Below are 27014 nucleotides of genomic sequence, written 5' to 3'. Positions count from 1 at the left end.
TTATGTACAAATTGAACACCACGGGGTAAAGGCTAGAACGCTGTCTCGTTCCCTTCTCAACTACTGCCTGCCATTCGCGTCCTTTGAGTCCTACATCAGTCTGGTTTGTGCACTATTTAGTAAATATCGTTCTTGTGAAACACAACTAGCTCTTTATACTTTATGTGCTATCGACAGTGAATGTCAAATTGATTCCATGTATTTAGATTTCCAGAAAGCTTTCGACACTGTTCCTCACAAGCACCTTCTAATCAAACTGCGTGCCTACGGAGTATCGCCTCAGTTGTGCGACTGGATTCGTGATTTCCTGTCAGAAAGGTCACAGTTCGTAGTAATAGACGGAAAGTCATGGAGTAAAACAGAAGTAATATCCGGCGTTCCCCAAGGAAGTGTTGTAGGCCCTCTATTGTTCCTGATACATATTAAGGACATAGGAGACAATCTGAGTAGCCGTCTTAGATTGTTTGCAGATGATGCTGTCATTTACCGTCGTGTAAAGTCATCAGATGATCAAAACGACTTGCAAAATGATTATATAAGTTATCTGTATGGTACGAAAAGTGGCAATTGATCCTGAATTAAGAAAAGTGCGAAGTTATTCACAGGAGTACTAAAATAAATCAGCTAAATTTCGATTACGTGATAAGTCACACAAATCTGAGGGCTGTAAATTCAACTAAATACTTAGGGATTACAATTACAAATAACCTAAATTGGAACGATGATATAGATAATATTGTGGGTAGAGCAAACCAAAGACTGCGATTCATTGGCAGAACACTTAGAAGGTGCAACAGGTCTACCAAAGAGACTGCTTACACTACGCTTGTCAGCCCTATTCTGGAGTACTGCTGTGCGGTGTGGGATCCGCATCAGGTGGGACTGGCGGATGACATCGAAAACTACAAAGAAGGGCAGCTCGTTTTGTATTATCGCCAAATAGAGGAGATAGTGTCACAGACATGATACATGAATTGGCGTGGCAATCATTAAAACAAAGGCGTTTTTCGTTGCGACGGGATCTTCTCATGAAATTTCAATCACCAGTTTTCTCCTCCGATTGCGAAAACATTCTGTTGGCACCCATCTACATAGGGAGAAATGATCATTACGATAAAATAAGAGAAACCAGGGCTCGCACGGAAAAAATTAAGTGCTCGTTTTTCCCGCGTGCCGTTCGAGAGTGGAACGGTAGAGAGACAGCATGAAGGTGGTTCATTGAACCCTCTGCCAGGCACTTTATTGTGAATAGCAGAGTAATCACGTAGATGTAGATGTTGCAATAACGTCTCGTTCCCTGTATTTTATCCGTGATAATATCAGATTTCAAAGAGCGTATTCGAGACTAAAATGATTCGCCTTTTCTCAGAGAAACAGCTGCTTCTTTGCGGGACAGGAGCCTCTAGTGTTGGGGCAGTACCTGCAGCGCGGCACTCGCTCCTGGCGACGGCCCAGGCGTGGTTGCAGACGCCGGCGTCGGGGTCCCAGACGGTGCCGGGGCCGCAGGAGAACTCGTAGCGCAGCAGGCTGCGGCCGTCGCCCTGCACGCAGCGCACGAACTTGGTGCAGTCGCCAGGCACGGCGTGGAAGCCCTCGGAGGGGCAGTCCGCCGAGCCGTCACCTGCACACACGTGTACCAACTGTCACAAGCGAAAAACACTCATGTGATTGTCTCTGCCCTGTCTGGCATCCCCAGTTCGCTCTGTCATTTACAAGCCAAACAAGAGTTCTTCTTGCACATTCGTTAGTAACATCGCAGTATTAAATAATAAATAACTACACTGAAATAGTGTTCAGATGTACGTCTTTAAAAATAAAAGCAGAGTGATATAGCATGACACTGTTGGCTGACAGACCTGTAGAATGGCCGCCTCACAAACGTTGTCTTCCTTGGAACACATTGACTTTTTTCGTCGTGAAATGTATGTCGTGTTTTATGTCTACTTAGAACTTTAATTCTGGCAACTATTTATTTACAACTTATACAAAATAGATACATGTTTCATAGTTTTACAATCCTTCAGAGTAAAATGGTTCAAATGGCTCTGAGCACTATGGGACTTAACATCTGAGGTCATCAGCCCCCTAGAACTTAGAACTACTTAAACCTAACTAACCTAAGGACATCACACACATCCATGCCCGAGGCAGGATTCGAACCTGCGACCGTAGCGGTCTCGCGGTTCCAGACTGAAGCGCCTTTAACCGCGTGGCCACACTGGCCGGCAATCCTTCAGAGTAGTCAGCAGCATTGTGTATAACACATTACCAGCGGTATGGAAGACCATAGCAGCGTCAGTTGTGTTGATAGTTCGAGTGGAGGGGCCTATTGTCTGAAGATTCTGAAGCGAATACCATGAGGTGCTTCCTTCATCTGAGTAATCAATTTGAAGTAACAAGGGCTTAAGTCCGGGGAGTGTGGTGGGCGGCACAGCACTTCCAATCTCCCACCGACCGAACGAATCAGTCACAACTTGCGCCTTGTGCATCCGAGAATTCTCCTGCAAAATGATGAGGGGGTCCTGCTAAAAGTGTCGCCGATTTTTTTCTCTTACTTGGTTGCGGGCTGTGTTCCAGAAATAATCAGCTTAGAGCAAGAATCGGCGACACTTTCTGTAGGACCCACCGATCATTTTGGAGGACAATGTTCGGGCGCGTACTGCGCAAGTTGTGACTGTTTTGTTCGATCGATGGTGCTGGGTAGTGCTGCATTACCCACCACACTTCGCAGACTTAAGAGCTTGTGACTTCAGTTTGACTCCCAAATTGAAGGAAGCACTTTATGGCATTCCCTTCAGAATTGTTAGAGAGATTCGTCGGGTAGTAGACCGGTCCACTCGAGACAACTGCCGCTGCTTAAGGGTGTCCACACTGGCAGCCGGTTATACACATCGCTGGTTATTACTATGAAGAACAGTAAAACTTTGAAACATGCATCTCTCTTGTAAAAGTTCTAAACTAATCGCTGCCACTGTTGCAGTTACAGTCCTCGTATATGGGCTTGATGCGTGTCTGTATAACTCGACAAAGCAGGGTTGGCGATTTTTCTCTGCCCGGGAACTGGGTGTTTGTGTTGTCCTCATCATTCCATCATCATTCATGAAATTGGCTAGACTGGATTGTGTACGGAATGGGTTGCGCAGTTGAGCGCACCGGAAAACCAAACATCATCATCATCATCATCATCATCATCATCATCGACAAAGCAAACTGTGTTCCAACATGACGTGCTAACGGGTCTCATAAGTCGAACCACAGAAAGCTACCCCCAGACGCTGAAGGGGAAGAAGATCCACAGAACTGGAGAAATAACTAACATTTAGTACAATTGAAGGCATGTTCCGTATTTCTTTCGTAATATCAGTGTGCTCATAGTAGTTGAAATGTCCTCTTAAAAACTTGTGGTAACCCTGCCAACTTTCAAACGAAACTGCGTTGGATTATCTTAAATTCTGTGGTTGCGTACACAAATCATTGAGCAGAGATGTTTGCGAATCTGCCTTTTCTGCCAAGTTGGCAATAGCAAGGTAGCGGTAAAATCACGCGAGGCGGGAACTGCAGAAGGAGCGAGTGGCTTCGCGAACTGTCAAAGGGACTTCATCTTGGGTGGCATCAATGGCTGATCCAGGTGCAGCTGGTCTCCACAGGTTAACACCTTGGTCCCGTGTGAGGAACTGGTGTATCTTCTCCATAAAGAGTTATGGGTGGCAGTTACTTTTTAAGGTAGCGTAGAAGTGTTTTGTTTATGTGTTTCATATACATTCCAATTTAATTACGCAATTTTTTTAACCATGTGGCTATAGGCCAGCCATGTACCAGTACATCTTTATAAAATGTTTTTATCCATTACATAAAACTTCACTGGAGTATTTTGCTTAGTGATTTCTGGTTGTATAAGATTTAATGAAAATAATTTTTGGTGTATTGAACCATAGGGTCGCAGCTCCTTTGGACTATATCAGGATACGAGTGCGGGATTCTTAACGCTTACCTATGTAGTACATTCTGTTTCGCATGCTTCCCTACTTTTCAGTGGCAAACAAATATGTTAGTTGTTTCTTCAAGTTATTCCACCTGATTAAGATATGCGACCGACTATCAAATATAATTTTTCTGTCCACTTCTTAAATGTATGCTCTGTTGTTGTAGGAGGTGCTGTGTTATCTCCACCAATACTTTTATTACTGATAGCGAGCGTTCTTTCGTCTGAAGAATATCTTGTCATTGGACTTATGTTTCGGGTGTACTGCCTCAAAATTTCGAGGTATGGGATATACAGGGTCAACGTTAATGAAACAGAAACTGTTGGGACGAATTCTGGACAGGAAATGGAGGAAAAAAGGTCCTATGAACATGGGTCCGGAAGTGCATGGTTGCCATAAAGCAGATAAATGCATGTTCTGTACACACAGGCAGCAAATCAGCCGCTTTCTATTTTTATTGTAAACTATGAATGAACTGTCAAGTTTTAAGTTTTCTTGTTATATTAAGTCGCAAGTTTGTTGCGGCTCTTCCTGTTTTTATTCTTTTAAAGCAAATGGAGCATTGTACTTCATTCATACCGCGCTCTGCAAAATACTTCCAGACCAGCGATGGTGCCATTCTGTAACACAACTGATGTCCGACGATGATAGTGAGAAACTACCAAACAGAACAAATGAGGAAAGTCTTGCACACTGCACATACAAGCGTACCATCTACTGTAATAGGCCATGCCTCATGGTAACAGGAACATTATGGTCCCAACAGTGCTGTACCAATTCTTATGCCACGTGTTTGTTGCTCTTTTCTATTGGCATTGTTATTAAAACAGCACTGATCGATTTTCTTCATCTCCTGTAATAACACAATATTTCAAAGCAATGCAAATTTTACGTATAAACAGTACAATTTCTTTAAAAGTTTATTTAAAAACGAAAATTTTAGCATTGCTGCTATGGCTAACTGATATTTCGGTATTTTACCCGGTTAATAGAAAAAATAAAAATACCTGTAATAACCGAGAAAAAATACCCGTCATTCTGAAGTAAAATACCGAGATCAACTTTAACTGATAGTTTTTTCCCACCGCTGTTAGTAACCCTATTTGATGTACAGATTCATCAGTACAGAGGAGAGAATAACAACCTAATAAGAAGGCCAGAGCAAGGTAGGGGACAAAAATCATTTTTTTGCAGGTTGTGCTCCAATTTATTACCTCCAACATCTCTCGAAGTTGACGTAGTCGAAGAAAAATGGTTGTTACACTTGTTACACCCTCTCGTAAATTCCTGGCACGTTCTGAATTATTGCCGCGGCATCGAAAATTCTTGCGACCTGCTCCTCACGGGTGTTGATTTCCTTGAGTTCACCGCTGATTGGCTGACGTTTCGTGTCTGGTACCTTTACGACGCACGATAATTAGGTAGATGTGTTCAATTCGACGTCTCCACCCAGCTCTGACATTATTATCACGTTATTATTCTTCACACTGTAGAGTTATACACCCTCCCTCCTTCCATGAGATGACAGAAAGGTTTTGGGATGTAAACTATGCCACTAGCGTCACGTTTAGTGACTGGGAAATGTTCGGTACCACCTCCCATCCTTTTGCTGGTTGGTGATGAAAACTTCTGCCACGAAGAATCGGAGCAGGTACGTCTGTAAAATGAAGCGACCACTTTCTACCTTCACATCTACATGATTACTCTGTAATTCACAATTAAGTGTTTGGCAGAGGTTTCATAGAATCAGTTTCAGACTATTTCCCTCCTTTTGCACTCTCGCATGGCACATGGGAAAAATGAACGCTTAAATCTTTCCGAGCGAGCTCTGTTTTCTCTCATTTTATCATGATATTTAATTCTTCCTATGTAGGAGGAATTCAACAAAATAGTTGTAGTTTGGCATTCGAAGGAGAAAATTGGTGATCGAAATTTCGTGGAAAGATCTCGCTGTAAATAGTGTCTTTCTTTTAATGTTTACTACACCAAGTTGCCTGTCATATCCGTGACACTCTCGCAGGTATTTCGTGATAACACAAAACGAGCTGCCTTTCTTGGATATTTTTCGATGTTTTGCTTCAGTATTATGTGGTACTATCCGATACTGTGCTGCAGTGCTCCAGAAGAAGACGAGCATGTGTAGTGTCGACAGTCAGTTTAGTAAATTTGTTACACCTTCTAAGTGTTCCGACTATAAAGTGCAGTCTTTGATGTGAAACACACCCTTTTTACTGTCCAGACCTAATCGCCACTTTTCGCACAGCATACACTGAAGAGCCAAAGGAGCTGGTACACCTGCCTAATACGGTGTAGGGCCCAAGCGAGCACGCAGAAGTGCCGTAACACGACGTCGCATGCACTCATGCACATGTCTGAAGTAGTGCTGGAGGGAATTGACACCATGAATCCTGCAGGGCCGTCCATAAATCCATAAGGGTACGAAGGGGTGGAAATCTCTTCTGAACAGCACGTTGCAAGGCATCCCAGATATGCTCAATAACATTCATGTCTGGGAAGTCTGACAGTCAGCGGAAGAGTTTAAACGCAGAAGAGTGTTCCTGGAGCCACTCTGTAGCAATTCTGGACGTGTGAGATGTCTCATTGTCCTGCTAGAATTGCCCAATCCGTCGGAATGCACAATGGACATGAATGGACGCAGTTGATCAGATAGGATGCTTACGTACGTGTCACCTGTCAGAGTCGTATCTAGACGTATCAGGGATCCCATGTCACTCCAACTGCACACGCCCCTCACCATTACAGAGCCTCCACCAGTTTGAATAGTCCCATGCTGACGTGCAGGGTCCGTGAGGTTGTCTCCATACCCGTACACGTCCATCCGCTAGATGCAATTTGAAACGAGACTCGTCTGACTAGGCACCATGTTTCCAGTCATCAACAATCCAATGTCGGTGTTGGTGGGCGCAGGCGAGGTGTCGTGCAGTCATCAAGGGTACACGAGTGGGCCTTCAGCTCCAGAGCCCATATGCATGTTGTTCCATTGAATGGTTCAAACGCTGACACATATTGGTGGCCCAGCATTGAAATCTGCAGCAATTTGTGGAAGGGTTGCACTTCTGTCACGCTGAAGGATTCTCTTCAATCGTCGTTGGTCCCGTTCTTGCAGGATTTTTTCTGGCCGCAGCGATGGAGATTTAATGTGTTACCGGATTCCTGACATTCACGGTACACTCGTGAAATGGTCGTACGGGTAAATTCCCACTTCATCGCTACCTCGGAGATGCCGTGCCCCATCGCTCATGCGTCGACTATAATACCATGTTGAAACTTACTTAGCCGGCCTCGGTGGCTGAGCGGTTCTAGGCGCTGCAGTCCGGAACAGCGCGAATGCTACGGTTGCAGGTTCAAATCCTGCCTCAGTCATGGATGTGAGTGATGTCCTTAGATTAGTTAGGTTTAAGTAGTTCTAAGTTCTAGGGGACTGACGACCTCAGAAGTTAAGTCCCATAGTGCTCAGAGCCATTTGAACCAATTTGAAACTCACTTAAATCTTGATAATCTGCCATTGTAGGAGCAGCAACCGATCTAACAACTGCGCCAGACACTTGTCTTATATAGGCGTTGCTGACGGCAGCGTCGTATTCTGCCTGTTTACATATCTCTATATTTGAATATCCATGCCTATACCAGTTTTTTTGGCGCTTGAGTGTTGACACCCTATGCAAATCATATAATTATTAGTTTTAATCTTATCATGACTTTAGTAAACGGTAAAACACATCATCTGCAAAACAGTCTAAGAGAGCTTCTCAGATTGTCTCGTAAATCATTTATAAACGTTAAGCACCGCAGAGGGCCTACGAACCCTTCCTTGGGGATCGACAGGTATAACTTCCGTTTCAATCGATGACTTCCTATGAGTTACTACGAACTGTGATCCTTCTGACAGGACATTTCGAATCCACCCGCATAGCTGAGACGATATTCCATAGGCACGCTATTTGATTAGCAGTCGCTTATGAGTAACGATGTCAACAGCCTTCTCGAAATATAGAAATATGAACTCCATTTGAAAAGCTGTCGATAAAATTCATCACATTACGGGAATAAAGGTGATCATGATGATGTTGGTTTGTGAGGGGCTCAACATCGTGGTCAACAGCGCCCGTACAAGTTATAAAACTTTCCATTTCCACTCTCGGCACTTCGCGTATAATGATAAGATGATGAGGACAACACAAACACCCAGTCCCCGGGCGGAGGGAATAAAGAGCCAGTTGTGTTTCACAAGACTGGTATTTTCTGAATGCTGGCTACGTTCCAATAAAACGTTACACTGAGATGACAAATGTTGTGGGATACCTGCTAATGTAGTGCCGGACCGCCTTTTGTCCAGCGTAGTGCCGCAACTCGACGTGGTCTTGGACTAAGCAAGTCGTTGTAAATCCCGTGTAGAAATAATGAGCCTCTATAGCCATATATAAGTCTTGCAGGTGGAGGATTTTGTGCATGAACTGACCTGTCGGTTATGTAACATAAATGAAACTTCCTGGCAGATTAAAACTGTGTGCCCGACCGAGACTCGAACTCGGGACCTTTGCCTTTCGCGGGCAAGTGGTAGAGTCTCGGTCGGGCACACAGTTTTAATCTGCCAGGAAGTTTCATATCAGCGCACACTCCGCTGCAGAGTGAAAATCTCATTCATGTGACATAAACGTTTGATAAGGTTCATGTCGGGCGATCTGGGTGGCCAAATCATTCACTCGAATTGTCCAAAATGTTCTTCAAACCAATTGCGAACAGCTGTGTCATAGTGACATGGCTCATTGTCGTCCATAATAATATCATCGTTGTTTGGCTGCATGTGGTGTCCAAGTAGCGAAACAAAATAATTTCCAGTCGATGATCGGTTCAACTGTATTAAAGGACGCAATTCGCCGCGCGGGATTAGCCGAGCGGTCTAGGGAGCTGCAGTCATGGACTGTGCTGCTGGTCCCGGCGGAGGTTCGAGTCCTCCATCGGGCATGGGTGTGTGTGTTTGTCCTTACGATAATTTAGGTTAAGTACTGTGTAAGCTTAGGGACTGATGACCTTAGCAATTAAGTCCCATAAGATTTCACACACATCTGAACATTTCTTTGAAAGGACCCAATTCGTTCCATGTAAACACAGCCTAAAGCATTATGGAGCCACCACCAGCTTGCCCATTCTCTTGTTGACAACTTGAGCCCATGATTTCGTGGGTTCTGCGCCACACTCGAAGCTTACCACCAGCTCTTACAAACTTAAATCGGGACTCATCTGATCAGATCACGATATTCCAGTCGTCAAGGGTCGAACCGATATGGTCACGAGCCCAGGAGATGTGCTGCAGGCGATGTCGTGATGTTAGCAAAGACACTCGTGTCGGTCGTCTGCTGCCGTAACACATTAACGCCAACATTTGTCGTACATCCTACATTGACTTCTGCAGTTATTTCACACAGTGCTGCTTGTCTGTTAGCACTGGCAACGTCCCTGCTACCGGTCGTTAAGTGAAAGCTGTCGATCACTGCGTTATCCGTTTTGAGAGATAACGCCGCGTATTTGATATTCTTGCGCACACTCTTGACACTGTGGATCTCGAAATATTGAATTCCCTAACGATTTCCAAAGTGGAATGTCTCATGAGTCTAGCATGGTTCAAATGGCTATGAGCACTATGGGACTTAACTTCTGAGGCCGCGCGTTTCCCGCCTGTTGCGCCTAGAACCGCTCGGCCACTCCGGCGGGCCACAGTAGTCTAGCACGAATTGCCATTCTGCGTTCAGTCTGGTAGTTCCCGATGTGTGACCATAATACGTCGAAAACCTTTTCCCTTGAAGCACCTAAGTGTAAATGACAGCTCCACCAGTGCACTGCCGTTTTATACCTTGTGTACGCGATACTACCGTCATCTGCATATTTGCATGTCGCTATTCCACGACTTTAGTCACCTTAGTGTACTTCGAATCGCGCAAAACAAAGCCACGTGGGAGACACCCTTTGTTTTTTTGCCGCTGGAAGAAGCTCGCCTCCAGTCCTGCTAGACGCACCTTGCGGGTGTCCGACGGCGGTGGAGCTGTCCTGCCCCGGCTGCGCCTGTGCCTCCTCCGCGGCTCCCGGCTGAGTGTCGGGTTGCGGCTGCGGCTGCGGCTGACCCTGCGGTTCGCCCCCAGCGGCCACCTCGTTGCCTTCCTGCGACTCTGGTGCTCCTTGTTCCCCGTCGCCTTCTCCTCCCTGCGAACAACAAATTTCCTTATGAGTCTCAATGAACGACAACTTTTCTGGTCATAAAAAAGTTGGAACTAAATGACCCAACAAAAAATTTTCTGAAAGATTTCCATAATTTACTTACACAGTCGTAGAGTAAGTACAGCCGTGAAAACATATAATCCAGTACGAGTCCGTCCAGTGTACTTAGTAATTCCACATTGAAAAAGTCAATTGTTCTGGTTTTATTGTATGTAAATGTCACTCCAACTGTGAGTAAGAAATACAGGGCTATTACAAATGATTGAAGCGATTTCATAAATTCACTGTAGCTCCATTCATTGACATACGGTCACGACACACTACAGATACGTAGAACAACTCATAAAGTTTTGTTCGGCTGAAGCCGCACTTCAGGTTTCTGCCGCCAGAGCGCTCGAGAGCGCAGTAAGACAAAATGGCGACAGGAGCCGAAAAAGCGTATGTCGTGCTTGAAATGCACTCACATCAATCAGTCATAACGGTGCAATGACACTTCAGGACGAAGTTCAACAAACATCCACCAACTGCTAACTCCATTCGGCGATGGTATGCGCAGTTTAAAGCTTCTGGATGCCTCTGTAAGGGGAAATCAACGGGTCGGCCAGCAGTGAGCTAAGAAACGGTTGAACGCGTGCGGGCAAGTTTCACGCGTGGCTCATGCCACAACTGGAGACCGACAGCGCCGACTTCATCTTTCAACAGGATGGTGCTCCACCGCACTTCCATCATGATGTTCGGCATTTCTTAAACAGGAGATTGGAAAACCGATGGATCGGTCGTGGTGGAGATCATGATCAGCAATTCATGTCATGGCCTCCACACTCTCCCGACTTAACCCCATGCGATTTCTTTCTGTGGGGTTATGTGAAAGATTCAGTGTTCCTCCTCTACCAAGAAACGTGCCAGAACTGCGAGCTCGCATCAACGATGCTTTCGAACTCATTGATGGGGGCATGCTGCGCCGAGTGTGGGAGGAACTTGATTATCGGCTTGATGTCTGCCGAATCACTAAAGGGGCACATATCGAACATTTGTGAATGCCTAAAAAAACTTTTTGAGTTTCTGTATGTGTGTGCAAAGCATTGAGAAAATATCTCAAATAATAAAGTTATTGTAGAGCTGTGAAATCGCTTCAATCATTTGTAATAACCCTGTACAATATTAACTCTTTTTTATGTAATGTACTATATTACACTACTGCCCATTAAAAATGCTACACCACGAAGATGACGTGCTACAGACGCAAAATTTAACCGACAGGAAGAAGATGCTGTGATATGCAAATGATTAACTTTTCAGAGCATTCGCACGTGGTTGGCGCCGGTGGCGACACCCACAACGTGCTGACATGACGAAAGTTTCCAAACGATTTCTCATACACAAACAGCAGTTGGCGGGCGTTGTGATGCCTCGCGTAAGGAGGAGAAATGCGTACCATCACGTTTACGACTTTGATAAAGGTCGGATTGTAGCCTATCGCGATTGCGGTTTAATCTATCGCGACATTGCTGCTCGCGTTGGCCGAGATCCAATGACTGTTAGCAGAATACGGAATCGGTGGATTCAGGAGGGTAATACGGAACGCCTTGCTGGACCCCAACGGCGGATGAATCCAGGTTCTGTTTACAGCATCATGATGGTCGCATCCGTGTTTGGCGACTTGGCGGTGAACGCACATTGGAAGCGTGTATTCGTCATCGCCATACCGGCGTATCACCCGTCGTGATGATATGGGGTGCCACTGGTTACAGGTCTCGGTCACCTCTTGTTCGCATTCACGGCACTTTGAACAGTGGACGTTACATTTCAGATGTGTTACGACCCGTGGCTCTACCCTTCATTCGATCCATGCGAGACCCTACATTTCAGCAGAATAATGTACGACCGCATGTTGCAGGTCCTGTACGGGCCTTTCTGGATACAGAAAACGATCGACTGCTGCCCTGGCCAGCACATTCTCCAGATTTCTCACCAACTGAAAACGTCTGGCCAATGGTGGCCGAGCAACTTGCTCGTCAAAATACGCCAGTCACTACTCTTGATGAACTGTGGTATCACGTTGAAGCTGCATGGGCAGCTGTACCTGTACACGCCATCCAAGCTCTGTTTGACTCAATGCCCAGGCGTATCAAGGTCGTTATTACGGCCAGAGGTGGTTGTTCTGGGTACTGATTTCTCAGGATCTACGCACCCAAATTGCGTGAAAATGTAATCACATGTCAGTTCTAGTATAATATATTTGTCCAATGAATACCCGTTTATCATCTGCATTTCTTCTTGGTGTAGCAATTTTAATGGCCAGTAGTGTATTTGTAAAATACTCAACATTATGTAACTACCCAATCACTACTGTACTTTTTAAATACCCATAGTAGCACTCAACATATCTGTGCTAAGCAATTTCAGTTTTTAATCATACAGAAGTTTAATCAGAGATACAATAGTTCCGCAGTCTAACATATACAGTCACGACACTCACTCGTTAGAAACTTGTTAAAGTAACGTGTCCAAATATCGTACCTGCTACTACTTCCGTATCCGGAGGAATTTACGGTTTCTGCAGTTGGTAAGAAATGTCTAACTGTGCGTGGCGTGCCCTTAGTTCACGGTTTTGTTGTATCTGCTGTGCGCAGCACGTTCACCTTACGAAGAAATTAATATTTTTACGCTGAAGTGAGTTAACTGCCTGCTATTCCTAGTGTGATTACTGGTTTGTGTTCAAATATCGGGTTTTTTTAGTCGTGTGTTGAGGCTTCTGCTATATATAATCGCCATTTTCAACAGGTTGGCCTATGTTGTTCAAGCGGCTATCGTAGTAAATCCCTTGGAAGTTGGTAATTTTGTCCCCCTTGCAATTTCTGTTTTCTTCCCGGGGACGAAATTTGGAACCGTTGTTAAAAATTCATTTTATATTTACAGGATTATTTTAATTTTTTCTATTGAAAAAGCCAAGCGTAGAGAAATGGATTCGTTATTTAAAATTCTTGGTTCTTTACCTTCATTTACCCATGCACACAAATTCATATGTGGCACATGTTTAGAAGGCTGAAAATAAGTTGAAAACATTGTTCATTGAGGCCTTCAAATGATTTATAATAGTGGAAGTGTTTGGCAAAGTTATAAAAGAAAAATAAATTTAAATTAATTGTATTTTTGAGATCTTTTGTCTAGGACGAAATTGAGAATACTTTTTGTATTTCCCTTTCTGCCGCGCTAACGTCTGTGTTAAATACTTCTTTAGTATGTTATAATGCTTTCATTGTAATTTGCCTGCAAATGGAGAATAAATTCAGGAATACATATACCAATTAGGAGCCTGTTCCATTACTTTGGAGGGCTTATAGAGGTCCTAACCTACTAAGATGACGAAATTAGGGCCCCCTACCTTACCGTCTCACAGATGGAACGACACTGCTGCCCCTAGCGGCGAGGAAGCAGCCGTAAGACTTAACATTTGTTTTTAACTATTTGTCTGCTTAATTAACTCTTTGTCTGCATAATTAACGAAATAGTTACTTTAGTTCTACGTTCGAAGCGTTAGTAAACTATCGAGAGACGTTGTAGAAACGTTGTAGAGACGTTGTAGAAACAGGCTAATGCTTCCGATTCAGTGCCAAAAGCTACAACTTATTCATGAAGAAATACTTTTAAATACGTGAATAATTGCAGCTTATACCGCTGAAATCAAGATAAAATAAACTCCCGTTTCATGCATGATGTGACGTATAATATTATATATATATATATATATATATATATATATATATATATATATATATATATATATATATTCGGTGCCTACAGTGTCACGTCTTTCAGTGTCACACAAATTTTTATTTTTAAAGGGGATCACTTAAGACTGTTTCCATGGGCTCGCCCCTCAAATTTCTCCCTCATATCACAAAATTGTCGTCTGATGTAGTACAAACTGAAAAAATAAATTCCTTTTAAAGCACAGTTTCGTATATAATTTATATTCAAAACCTTACACCTGTGTCACAGAACAAATCCTACATCGAGAATACTTTACACAAGTTTAAGGGAAGAAATGCTTCCGATAATTATTACAGTATTTAAAGAACATCAAAATATGAACAAGCTGAAATGAACAAACAGTACATGAGACTATGTTAATCAAATCAACTGTAATAAGGTAAGGAGCATATTATTAGCAAAATGAGAAATATGCAAAAGTGAAATGCCAAAATGAGCACTTCTCAATTGGGAGAAAATCAAAACAATCAGAATGGCTGCAAGAGAGCACAATAACATGAGCCATAAACAAATAAGAGCTAAGCAACTAAGCAAATAAGAGAATAGGCAAAAATGAGATGCCAACAAAATGAGAGCTGGCCGAACTCCGTCGGCACTTATGATAGCACTTTCGTTGACATCTAACAATTTTCTGTGGAGTCTAATGATTCGCATATTATTACATTTCACTGGAGGAATATTTTTGTTAATTTCATTACCTTTGCTACAAAGATGTGTTGAAGATTCTTGCTCTTTGTGGCTCTAATTTAACGCAAATAGTGGAATTGCTTTCTTCTTTGTTGGGAAACTGTCTTATTACTTTTGACGGTTTATTGGCAAGTCTGCCTGGCTTTTCCTTCAGCCACAGTTGTGGTAGCTTACTTGGTACCTTACAGAATGTAGGTATTGCATTCCATACAAGTTCACCGCATTCTGGATTCACTGAATTGGCTGGAAGTTCAGTGAACAAAACTTCACATTGTTGAGTAGATATACGAAGTCTTTCTGCAAAAGGTCAGGTCTTCTCCTGTTTACTAACTTTTTTTTTGTTCTTAAAAGGCAATGTCCCGATTGACTGACTGACTCACTCATCATTCCCCAGCCCAAACCACTAAAGACAGGAACTCGAAATTTAACTGTGTTGAACTTACACGGTAGGCGTCGTTTAAGGAGAGAGTGTATGAAATTACATACCTAAGAGGCTGAAATAGCAGATGGCATTTTTTTCGAAAATATGCCGCTATTAAGACAATTTTGAAGTTAAGTCAACGAAAATTGGTATTTGGTTTCTCGGTCACAAATAAAGAAACACGTGTTTCAGCATTTTTGGAAATTTAACCCCTATGGGCGTGAAATAGTGGGTGAAAGTTTTTTTTGAAAATATATCATTAACAAAGAACTACTAAAGTATGAAAACTGATATTTGACTTCTCGGTTAGAAATAAAAAATACGTGCTTCTTGCCCTCGGAGATTCAGTCCCTAAAGGGATGCAATAAAGAATGAAATGTTCTATGAAAATATTTCATTATGAAAGCATGTTTGAATTTAAATCTATTAAAATTTTTATTTGGCTTCTCTGTTAGAAATAAAAAAAAATATGCATTTCACTGTTTTTAGTAATTCAAGCCCTAAGTGGGTGAAAAAGAGGGTGACATTTGGCATGAAAGTGGCTCATTGTTAGAGCATTTTTAAAGTAAAATCTTTGAAAAATGGTATTTGGCTTCCTGGCTGGAAATGAGGGTGGAATAGCGCCAGACTAATTCACTGGCTCATCATTGCCTAGACCAAGCCGTAAAGGATAGAAACTTGAAATTTGCAGAGGTTGTTGATCTTATATTGTAGTCATCGTTTGAGATGGGGTGGTTCGAAAATTCCACTCCTAAGGCGGTTAAATGGGTGATGAAACTTTTTTTTTAAAATACGTCGCTATTAAGACAAGTTTGAAGCTAGGGCTACGGAAATTGGTGTTTGGTTTTTCTGGCAGAAATAAAGAAGTATGTTCAAATGGTTCAAATGGCTCTGAGCAGTATGGCACTTAACTTCTGAGGTCATCAGTCCCCTAGGACTTAGAACTGCTTCAACCTTACTAACCTAGGGACATCACGCACATCCATGCCCGAGGCAGGATTCGAACCTGCGACAGCAGCGGTCGCGCGGTTCCAGACTGTAGCGCCTAGAACCGCTCGGCCACTCCGCCCGGCAAAGAAGTATGTGTTTCAGACTTTTTGGATATACAACCACTAAAGGGATAAAATACTTGAGGTGGTTGAACGTTTTTGAAAATAAATCGTTATTACAGAATTACGAAAGCATTTTTAAAGCTATATGTATGAAACCTGGTATCTGACTTCTCGGCCATAAGTCTTTCACAGTTCACAGAAATTCAGCCCCTAAGCGGTGAAATAGGGGACAAAAAAATTTTAAGAAAATATTCCGTCATATTAAAACAGTTTTAAGCTAAATCTATAAAAATTGATATTTCACTTTCCGGTTAGCTATGAAGATATATTTGTTAGGGAACGGAAGTTTCTACGGAAATGTTACCACAGAAACGCAAAAGGCATGATTAGCAAAATCCTTGGACTCCAACTATTAGATCGCTTTTCGATGAGAAGTGCATTCGGAAGAGGCCATGCTTCCATGACCTTCATTAGCGTGAACACTTTCGGAGGTGTTGCAATTAGTGAAAAACATAAAAATTCGGTTAAAGGAAAACAGAAAAGTCACTGCAGACCATACAGTCTATGTGAGCGAAGAAGCGGGTGCTAAGCTAGTTCTTCTATAGATATGTGTAGATCACAAAAGCATCGTCAATAAACCGTTCCGTAGTGCGCCGTTTCACATCCCTCAAGGTCCTTAGGAAACTACATAAACTCAAATGTGGTGTCCTCTTATGGTTATTGTCGATTTTTATGGCACTGCATGTGCTCTCCGTTGTAGAACCTACGTTACAAATCAATATAAACGATACTGTTCGCACTCATCTGGTATCGTATTCAGAAGTGTTGCTGGCTGGCTGCTTGGAGAACTGCTGACGCAGATTACAAAATAACTGAGCAGGAGTGTCGGGACTGTATGTGTTAGACTGTGATAGTACATTCAGAACCTGTACGTAAACTATATCTATGACTATAGATATAATTCTCCGATGTGAACAAAGACGTCAGTCAGCAGCGTGGCGGATACTGCGCTGTTTTTGTGTAAGACACAAGTAGAAAAGTGCGATATTGCAGTGCCTGTGTCATTCTCATGACAATGCACTGCGGCGACCACAGCTGTTATGAAACACATCAGATGAATTGGCAATTGCAAATAAGGACTACCTTCAGCTGCGGAATGGAAGGACGACAATGAAAATTTGTGCCGGACAGGGATTCGAACCCGGATTTCCCGCTTATCAGAAGCGGTTGCCTTAACATTTCTCATTTTTTTATTGGTCTCAATTTTTTCTATATTGTTCGATGAATTTGTTCGGGGCGGATGTCCGATGACATCCGTTTAGGTTCTTCACTGATCCATTAACTAAGTTTTTTATTACAGAGGATAGCTAACCCTCTGACCGAACAAGCTGAGCTACCGTGCCGGCAACCATTTGGCTATCCGTGCACGAGTCACGGCTAGACCCAAACTTCCATATGTCGTCAACCATACGTCTACGACTTGTACTCGCACATCCATTATGTGTATTCCCGTACAAATCAGACGTTATGCTTGAAAGTCGCATGCCCGGTATCTTCACTAATAACGAATGAATTTCCACAGGTGACCGTCAAAAACAAATAATTTTATGTCGGCACGTTCATCCATTTGAGCGAAACGATCACAACTGCATGGAAAAGCCATATAAACAAATCTATGCTGCAGTCTTCACTTGACACTATTACACATCACTTACAGTATCGGCAAATCAGAAACAAATTTAATTGGTATGATCGCTATCTTTGAACCAGGCCGAAGTCTTCTCTCTTTTCGATTGTATTTGTTTACTGTTTATAATGTTCTCGTCAAGTGCAGAGCTAAACTATACTGTCAATGACTACATCTCGGATTTCATCTGACGTCAACTACAGTATGACATGATTCTTGAGTTTCTCCCGGCGTATTTCATAATCAAAATATCCACGGGTGTACTGCCGGTCTACAGTGTCCAACGGGCACAATATTTCGGCGATCATACATGTCGCCATCATCAGGTGAACTGACGGACTGAGCTCCTGTGAACGTGCCGGCACGGAGATCCGTACGCTATGGCTGCTCAGATGTGGGGAGCGCCAAAGATGACCTCGGTTTGAGGAAGGCCGGCGTGTACCAGGTTCGGTGTCAATGTGGCAAGTCGTATATTGGTCAGAAGATGCGTACCGTTGAGGATCGATGTCGTGAACACCAGAGGTACACTCGACTGATGTATCCGAGCAAGTCGGCGGTCGCTGAACATTGTTTGTCGGAAAATCACGCTATGGAGTATGAACGCACGAGGATTCTGGTACAGACGTCGAGATACTGGGCCAGCGTTGGTAGAGAGGCCATCGAAATTCGCACCAATGACGACCTCATAAACCGTGACTGTGGCTATAATCTTAGCAAGGATTGGGAACCAGCGATTGGGTTAATCAAGAGTAAATCGAGCAAACGTATAGTTGTGACGACCACGGCGGACAGAGCCATCACTCCGACGTCATCTCAGACGCCGTCGCAATCTGTTCCACCGCGCGACCGTGGCGCGGGGCGCGGACAGCGGAGGGAGCGCGCCGCGGGCGGAGGGTATTTAAATCGGCCGCCGCCGCCACCGAACCCAGTTCCCTCTGAGCATCCATAGCGTACGGATCTCCGTGCCGGCACGTTCACAGGAGCTCAGTCCGTCAGTTCACCTGATGATGGCGACATGTATGATCGCCGAAATATTGTGCCCGTTGGACACTGTAGACTGGCAGTACACCCGTGGATATTTTGATTACAGTATGACACATTCATAAGTGAATATTTTTTTATTAGAATCGCTAAAAAGCCACACTACTTACAACCAAAGCGTCGATTGTCGGGAAGTGAGATTGAAACGGCATGTTATTAAAAACTGTATCTCTGGGAACTGTGATGTATATTTTGCCGACGTTTATGATATGAAAAATAAATAAATATCAAGCGTACACTGGTAACTTACTGACTGGACTGTGTGAATGGATTTCGGCAGCCTAGCTATTTTGAAAGAAGTTCGCCGATTCCATTAGTGTTACCACATGTTGCTAATATTACGAGCAGTTTGTGTAACGTCTGCTGCTTTATTATCTGCTCCCTCAATTACGTAACACACATGTTGAAAGCTTCCTGATTTTCTGTAGTCTGTAGGTCATAAGATCTTAAAGTAAATTTTCTTTCCGTATACGTTCGCAAGAGGCTAGTTTCGTCATTTGAACAGTATAGAAGAATACCAGAGTTTGCTAAGTATGGCATGGTTTTACACTACTGGCCATTAAAATTGCTACACCAAGAAGAAATGCAGATGATAAACGAGTATACATTGGACAAATATATTATACTAGAACTGACATGTGATTACATTTTCACGCAATTTGGGTGCATAGATCCTGAGAAATCAGTACCCAGAACAACCACCTCTGGCCCTAATAACGGCCTTGATACGCCTGAGCATTGAGTCAAACAGAGCTTGGATGGCGTGTACAGGTACAGCTGCCCATGCAGCTTCAACACGACACCACAGTTCATCAAGAGTAGTGACTGGCGTATTGTGACGAGCCAGTTGCTCGGCCATCATTGACCTGACGTTTTCTGTCGGTGAGAAATCTGGAGAATGTGCTGGCCAGGGCAGCAGTCGAACATTTTCTGTATCCAGAAAGTCCCGTACAGGACCTGCAACATGCGGTCGTGCATTATTCTGCTGAAATGTAGGGTTTCGCAGGGATCGAATGAAGGATAGAGCCACGGGTCGTAACAAATCTGAAATGTAACGTCCACTGTTCAAAGTGCCGTCAATGCGAACAAGAGGTGACCGAGACGTGTAACCAATGGCACCCCACACCATCACGCCGGGTGATACTCCAATATGGCGATGACGAATACACGCTTCCAATGTGCGTTCACCGCGATGTCGCCAAACACGGATTCGACCATCTTGATGCCGTATACAGATCCTGGATTCATCCGAAAAAATGACGTTTTGCCATTGGTGCACCCAGGTTCGTCGTTGAGTACACCATCGCAGGCGCTCCTGTCTGTGATGCAGCGTCAAGGGTAACCGCAGCCATGGTCTCCGAGCTAACAGTTCATGCTGCTGCAAACGTCGTCGAACTGTTCGTGCAGATGGTTGTTGTCTTGCAAACGCCCCCATCTGTTGACTCAGGGATCGAGACATGGCTGCACGATCCGTTACAGCCATGCAGATAAAATGCCTGTCATCTCGACTGCTAGTGATACGAAGCCGTTGGGATCCAGCACGGCGTTCCGTATTACCCTCCTGAACCCACCGATTCCATATTCTGCTAACAGTCATTGGATCTCGACCAACGCGAGCAGCAATGTGGCGATACGATAAACCGCAATCGTGATAGGCTACAATCCGACCTTTATCAAAGTCGGAAACGTGATGGTACGCATTTCTCCTCCTTACACGCGGCGTCACAACAACGTTTCACCAGACAACGCCGGTCAACTGCTGTTTGTGTATGAGAAATCGCTTGGAAACTTTCCTCATGTCAGCACGTTGTAGGTGTCGCCACCGGCGCCAACCTTGTGTGAATGCTCTGAAAAGCTAATCATTTGCATATCACAGCATTTTCTTCCTGTCGGTTAAATTTTGCGTCTGTAGCACGTCATCTTCGTGGTGTAGCAATTTTAATGGCCAGTAGTGTAGTTTTCCGTCTACACTGTCTCTAGCACCGAATGCTCAGTTATAACCACGCTGTATGAAGATACATGGTTTTATACTCCCCACTTCCATCGCTGGACAACTACAAGCAATGGACTGATCTGAGCATTTATATGTTACTTTACTTGGCTGAATGACTAAGTGAACGCGAGTGAAAGTAACTCTTTCGTGTTGTCACTGATGCTGATTGTTAAGCATAAGTTTTAGGTTACACTCGCACTCGCCGAGGAGGAATGGTGCACGTAGTTCGAATGTAACTAATAGCTCGAGGATCTCAAAGGATTGTTCTGTCGACGAAATGTGCAACTGAACGCACAAAATGGAAATTGTCGATGTTTATGAAATGTACGATTTCTCAAGCCATCTCGAAATTTCAGTAATGGGAAGGTGTAAAAATTCTATCAGTTCAGTTGATATAGAAAAGAATTTGTTTTAAATTCGTATTATGCTATTTTAATACGATAGTACTATCTAGTTCCTTTTACTAAGTTGAAAAATGCTACTGCGAAAGGATGTGAATCTTTCAACGTTAAAATTACTCCGAACTTCAGTCAGTTTCTTCACTCAAGAAATAAATTACTAAGCGTCGCCCTTCGCCTCTTAATGCAGCAGAAGAAAAAAACTTGTGAGGAAGAAATACCTTAAATGCATGTCGGCTTTTCAAAGTAAATTTTGTATGTGATATTTCCAACGTCTTACTATTCATCTGAACTGCACTAAATACAAGTCTGAATATTGCTGATGTGCTTCATTAGTTAGAAACCTTTCGGTTGTGTGCGTAACTGTCTTAACCACCAGAAGTTACCTTCAAGGCATATAAAGAAATTGGAATGCCAACGTTCCTTGGTTTAAGAAGGTCTGCTTCATATTTTCTCCAGTATTTTTTGTATTTCTTTCATACCTGTTTTATTAACTTGACGGCCAACAAGACTGTAATGGAAACTTTTAAAATGCGCAGCAGTAACACTACTATGAAAACATTTCTAAGAGTGCAACCAATTATAGAATTAGTACCTACTGTTGAGGTAGCTTCATCACGGGAAAAAATGGGTGTTATTGATGAAGAGATCAATGAAACACAAATGTATTGCTACAGTACTTTAATATTATAAAAATGAATTTTTACAGCCATTAAACCTAAAAGAAAAATAAATAAATAAATAAATAAATAAATAATGTCTGATAACAACAAAAGCCACAAGTGGAAATGATGTTCTACAATCGACACATTCGCTTTGTCCTTGTATCTAAATATCATAAAAAATTGCTTTTGAAGTAATGTAACCTTTTTTTACGGAAGGAAGTTATAAAAAGAAGCAATTATTAAGTTTTTTTGCTAAAGATACGCAAAAAACCGCTGTATTCGCTTTGACACTTGAATTGCAGAGAGGCTTTGGGGCAACTCCAGAGAGCCGAGACAGGAAGACACCACATAAAAGTGAAAACACAGATAAGAGAAAGATGGCTAAACTAATAAAATTATCATTAGATGCGATAGTAGGCCTGCTTGGTCTAGGGTATTATAGATCCAACAACTGACAATCCGAATCCAGTGACTCTATCCTCGTTTGAATTTGGAGGCTGTGCTTGATGTGTGTAACGTTATACAACATTATTTGCTGTAGAATTTGCTCAATCTCCAACATATTAGCCATACATCAGCTTTTGCTAATCATGAATCGATATCTTCCCTGGTTTATCACCCCACTAACGAATCGCTCCCGCAGTACATGTCATTTTCCAACACCTCGTGAGGGTCCGTGTTCGTAGGCACGCGAGACTAAATTCTATTTGTCCTATTTACAAACATGTTGTTCCTCTGGCGGCCTGTTGGTGTCACGTGTGGAGAAATGGCCACCATTCAGCTCACATACACTTAACCTTGGCTGTGTAAGTAGGCGAAAGGGCTGTTAACGGAATTCTGTGCTTGCCCAGCGTGATTCGTATAGAGCTCTGCTTCAGCCTGAGTCTTGCTTTTTCAACTTTATGAACACTGGGGCCAGGGAAACCACATACATTATTTTAATTTTCAATTATATGAAGTAGTTACCACATGCATATATGTCATCTGTGACGTTTTCGACCATAGTAGTTATTACTGATTACATTTATTTTCAACCTCATTTATTTTCAGTTAATCAATTTGTTAAATGTTATCCCATATTAAAAGTTTTGTTCAGTAGCAGTAGTGACTGTTCCCACGACATGATGGCTTTTTACTGATTACATTCAGCTACGTTAAGCTACGGTGTTGCCATAATCGATCCCATGTGAACATTTATGCGCCTAGCTACATACAGAATGAGAATGTGCAAATTCCCACACGCCAAAATTATCTTTTGTTTGTATTAGATTTTATCGTTGAATGAGAATAGGACCCACCTGGAACGATTTCAGAAATCTATGATTGAATTAGCTGTTTATAATGACATTCTCAGTTTTATTAAATGAATGAAAAACTAGATTGCACTTATGACAGTTAGCAACAGCTGAACACGTACAGCGTATTAACTGCCGAAAATGGTGGTCTGCGGTGAGGCTGCTAGTGTCTACGTCTTGATAAGACCGCACGTCTGTGTCAGCGGAATCGATGTTTCACGTCGTCAATTTTCTGGACAGTTTAATTATGTTCGTTACTGAAAATTGTCTAGAGAATAGAGAACATCAGAAATGAAGAAGTTGGGTTGTGATATGAGAGAAAGAGTCCTCTTCCTACTCTCACAGATCTCACACAGTGACTGTTCTCTTGAATAGCAAGGAGAACACTTCCATCAGGCAACTAAGGAGATAATACATGTTATGGGAGAAGATGGAATGAAAGTATAGTAGCCGACTATTGTTGGATGTTGAAGTAGCATAGTAAAAATGAAGCTACTGCGAAGAAATCGATGGAAAGAGAAAGTCTGAAAACTAAATGTGAGTACTACACTGTTATTAAGGCAACTGCTTGTGGTATTTTTAGTGCACGCCATACAGTAAATAAAAATAAATAAATGAGTAAATAAATATTATAAAACTATAGGCTTTGATTGACAGCTTATTTTTGTCTGTACTTCAGTGACTTAAATCTTTAAAATGTGAGATCTTAGTCTGTGAGAAATTCTGACGTACCAGAACAAAATAAAAGTAATTTTTTGAGAAATCACCTAATATCGATACTAATTTTTTTTGAGAAATCACCTAGTAAAAATTTTAAAATTTTAGTCTCGTCACAATTAAAATTATAATTTGAGTGACACGCTATTTTTGAAAATACGGTATTACAATGTTAACCAACATGATACCAGAAATAGAAGAAGCACGCCACTAGCTTCTACATCGGAACAAAACAGTGTATGCGATGACTGCTGAGGCAGGAAATACCTGCATGAGTGCCAACTGTAAATTATATTTTCAAACAAAAATACTTGAAAGTCTGCTTAGAACGGCGGTTGTAGTTAAGTGGGCGTAAGTTGATCCCTGACAGTTGCAGTGGTCAAGGCGTGGTGGCCTCGCCATTTTCTAAACGTCTCTATGGCAACGCTTCACTCTTGTCAGAACTCTGCAGACGGCTACTCTTTCGCCTGCAGCCGTTAGCAGTTGAAAGCTGGCATCAGTGCCGTGAGCTGTCAGGGATCATCTTACACCGTCTCGAGTATAGCCACAGAGAGGTATCACACGGGTCATTCGCTTGGTCATCCCTGTGTGGTTGCCACATTTATTTTTGTACCAAACGGGGAGACTTGTGTGTCACAAGTCCACGGAGAAGGTTGCGGGCAGCCAGGAGCAGGCCAGCAGCAGCAGCAGCAGGTGGCCCGGTGCCCTGCAGGCAGAAGCCACGCCTGCTCCTGCACCTGCAGCAGTGGCGGCAGCCGCACTCACCAGCTGCGACGCGTCGTCCGCCTGCGAGCCGCCGCACTCGGAGCGGCCCGTGGCCCACGCGTGGTTGCACACGCCCGTCGCCGGGTCGAACACCGCGCCCTCTCCGCACTCGAAGTCGTACCTGCAACAGGGCGCAACGCAGCATTAGCACAGCAGTCAACACAACCACACTATTCCACGGGCAGGGCTGGTCAGACCAAAACAATACCAACGAGTCGCAAATGCAATCTAGCAAATCATTTAAATACCTGGGTCTATACTGTGGTGACAAAAGTCGTGGGTGAACTATATTCACAAATACAGATGGCGGCGGTATCTAGTACACAAGGTATAAAAGGGCAGTGCATTGGCGGAGCTGTTCCCCAGCAGTGTCTCTGCACTCCCTCCTGCCTTGTCTTCCCTCTTCATCTCCTGTCCCACTAGTCTCCTGCCTCTTGGTGTACCCGCTGACGCCGGCCGGTGTGGCCATGCGGTTCTAGGCGCTTCAGTCTTGAACCGCGTGACCGCTACTGTCGCAGGTTCGAATCCTGCCTCGGGCATGGATGTTTGTGATGTCCTTAGGTTAGTTAGGTTTAAGTAGTTCTAAGTTCTAGGGGACTGATGACCACAGATGTTAAGTTCCATAGTGCTCAGAGCCATTTGAACCATTTTTTTTTTTGTACCCGTTGACGCCCCTACTATCTTCATCCCGCCCCCTCCCCTGTGCACCTTGCTCTCCCCTTCTTTTCCATCCTCTCCGGACTCTCCCTCGGCAGGTCCCACCTGGCAGTTTTATTCTTCATCGTGTGTGCTCCAAGTGGATTTAAAGTGTGTTGTTCTGGAGTGTTTTTAATACTGTGTGTGTGACTTCAGTGTCTTTTTTGTGTTTTAAGAATCGATGTTTTAACTTTATCTCGACATTTTTAACTGTTCCCCCATGAACGTTCCCATGTCAGTGTATTTTTACCTTCATATTTTGTATACACTATTTTGAAAGCGCTCTGGAATTTTCTTTTTTACATGTATGTGAGAGAATCGTTTACATGTGAATTTGGATTTACACATTGACACTCCCACGTTGGAATTTTATATGTAATGTTTTTATATGTAACATTTTGTTCTTGTATTAGTTGCCATGTCACTCGGCTGAAGAGCGGCGGATTGTGCTGCTGACAGCCCTCCTCTGCCCATGTGGGGAAGGGGAATGGAATCACAACAAAGAAAAAAAAAGAGCGCAGCTCTCATTTGTACTCAGGTGATCCATATAAAAAGGTTTCCGACGTGATTATGACCGCAGGACGGGAATTAACTGACTTTGAACGTAGAATGGTACTTCGAGTTAGATTTTGGAAATCGTTAGGGAATTCAGTATACCGAGATCCACAGTGCCAAGAGTATGCTGAGAATACCAGATTTCAGGCATTACCTCTCACCATGGACAGTACAGTGGCCGGCGGCCTTCATTTAACGACCAAGAGCAGTGGCTTTTGCTTAGAGTTATCGGTGCTAACAGACAAGCAACACTGCCTGAAATAATTTCAGAAATCAACGTCGGACGTACGGCGAACTTATCCGTAGGACGTTGTTGCGGTCTTCAGTCCAAAAGACTGATCAGATGCAGCTCTCCGTGCTACTCTCTCCTGTGCGAGCCTGTTCATCTCTCAATAACTACTGAAACCTATGTCCCTCTGAATTTGCTTACTGTTTTCATCTCTTGGTCTCCCTCTACGAGTTTTAATCCCCCACGCTTCCCTCCAGTGCTAAATCGGTGATCCCTTGATGCCTCAGAATGTATCCTGTCAACCGATCCCTCCGTCTAGTCAGGTTCTACCACAAGTTTCTCTTCTCCCCAATTCTGTTCAGTACCTCCTCATTAGTTACGTGATCTACCCATTTAATCTTCAGCATTCTTCTGGAGCACCACATTTCGAAAGCGTCTTTTCTCATCTTATCTAAACTGTTTATCGTCCATGTTTTACTTCCATACTTGGCTACACTCCCTACAAATACTTTCAGAAAAGACGTCCTGGCACGTAAATCTATACTCGATGTTAACAAATTTCTCTTCTTCAGAAATGCTTTGCTTCTCATTGCCAGTCTACATTTTATATCCTCCCTAATTCGACCATAATCGGTTATTTTGCTTCCCAAATAACAAAACTCATTTACTATTTTAAGTGTCTCATTTCCTAATCTAATTCCCTCAACATCACCTGATTTAATTCGCCTACATTCGATTGTCCCAGTTTTGCTTTTGTTGATGCTCATCTTATATCCTTCTTTCAAGATACTGTCCATTCCGTTCAACTGCTCTTCCAAGTCC

At 43.1% G+C, this 27014-nt stretch overlaps 1 protein-coding gene across 1 annotated transcript in view; it reads right to left on the bottom strand.

The window, feature by feature from the left end:
* LOC126156485 (uncharacterized transmembrane protein DDB_G0289901-like) overlaps positions 1-27014 on the bottom strand; it is a 455508-nt gene that overhangs the window by 19059 nt on the left and 409435 nt on the right. Inside the window, exons 7-9 of the mRNA XM_049916313.1 lie at positions 24713-24833; positions 10019-10202; positions 1421-1621 (exon numbers count right to left, since the gene is read on the bottom strand). Coding sequence (XP_049772270.1) covers positions 1421-1621; positions 10019-10202; positions 24713-24833 — 506 coding nt within the window. The remainder of the gene's footprint in view (positions 1-1420; positions 1622-10018; positions 10203-24712; positions 24834-27014) is intronic.

The sequence above is a fragment of the Schistocerca cancellata genome, chromosome 2 (assembly GCF_023864275.1).
Source record: "Schistocerca cancellata isolate TAMUIC-IGC-003103 chromosome 2, iqSchCanc2.1, whole genome shotgun sequence".
In the NCBI taxonomy this organism is placed as follows: Eukaryota; Metazoa; Arthropoda; class Insecta; order Orthoptera; family Acrididae; genus Schistocerca; species Schistocerca cancellata.
Note: the sequence above shows the minus strand (reverse complement) of the source record. Positions and strands in the feature narration are given on the sequence as shown.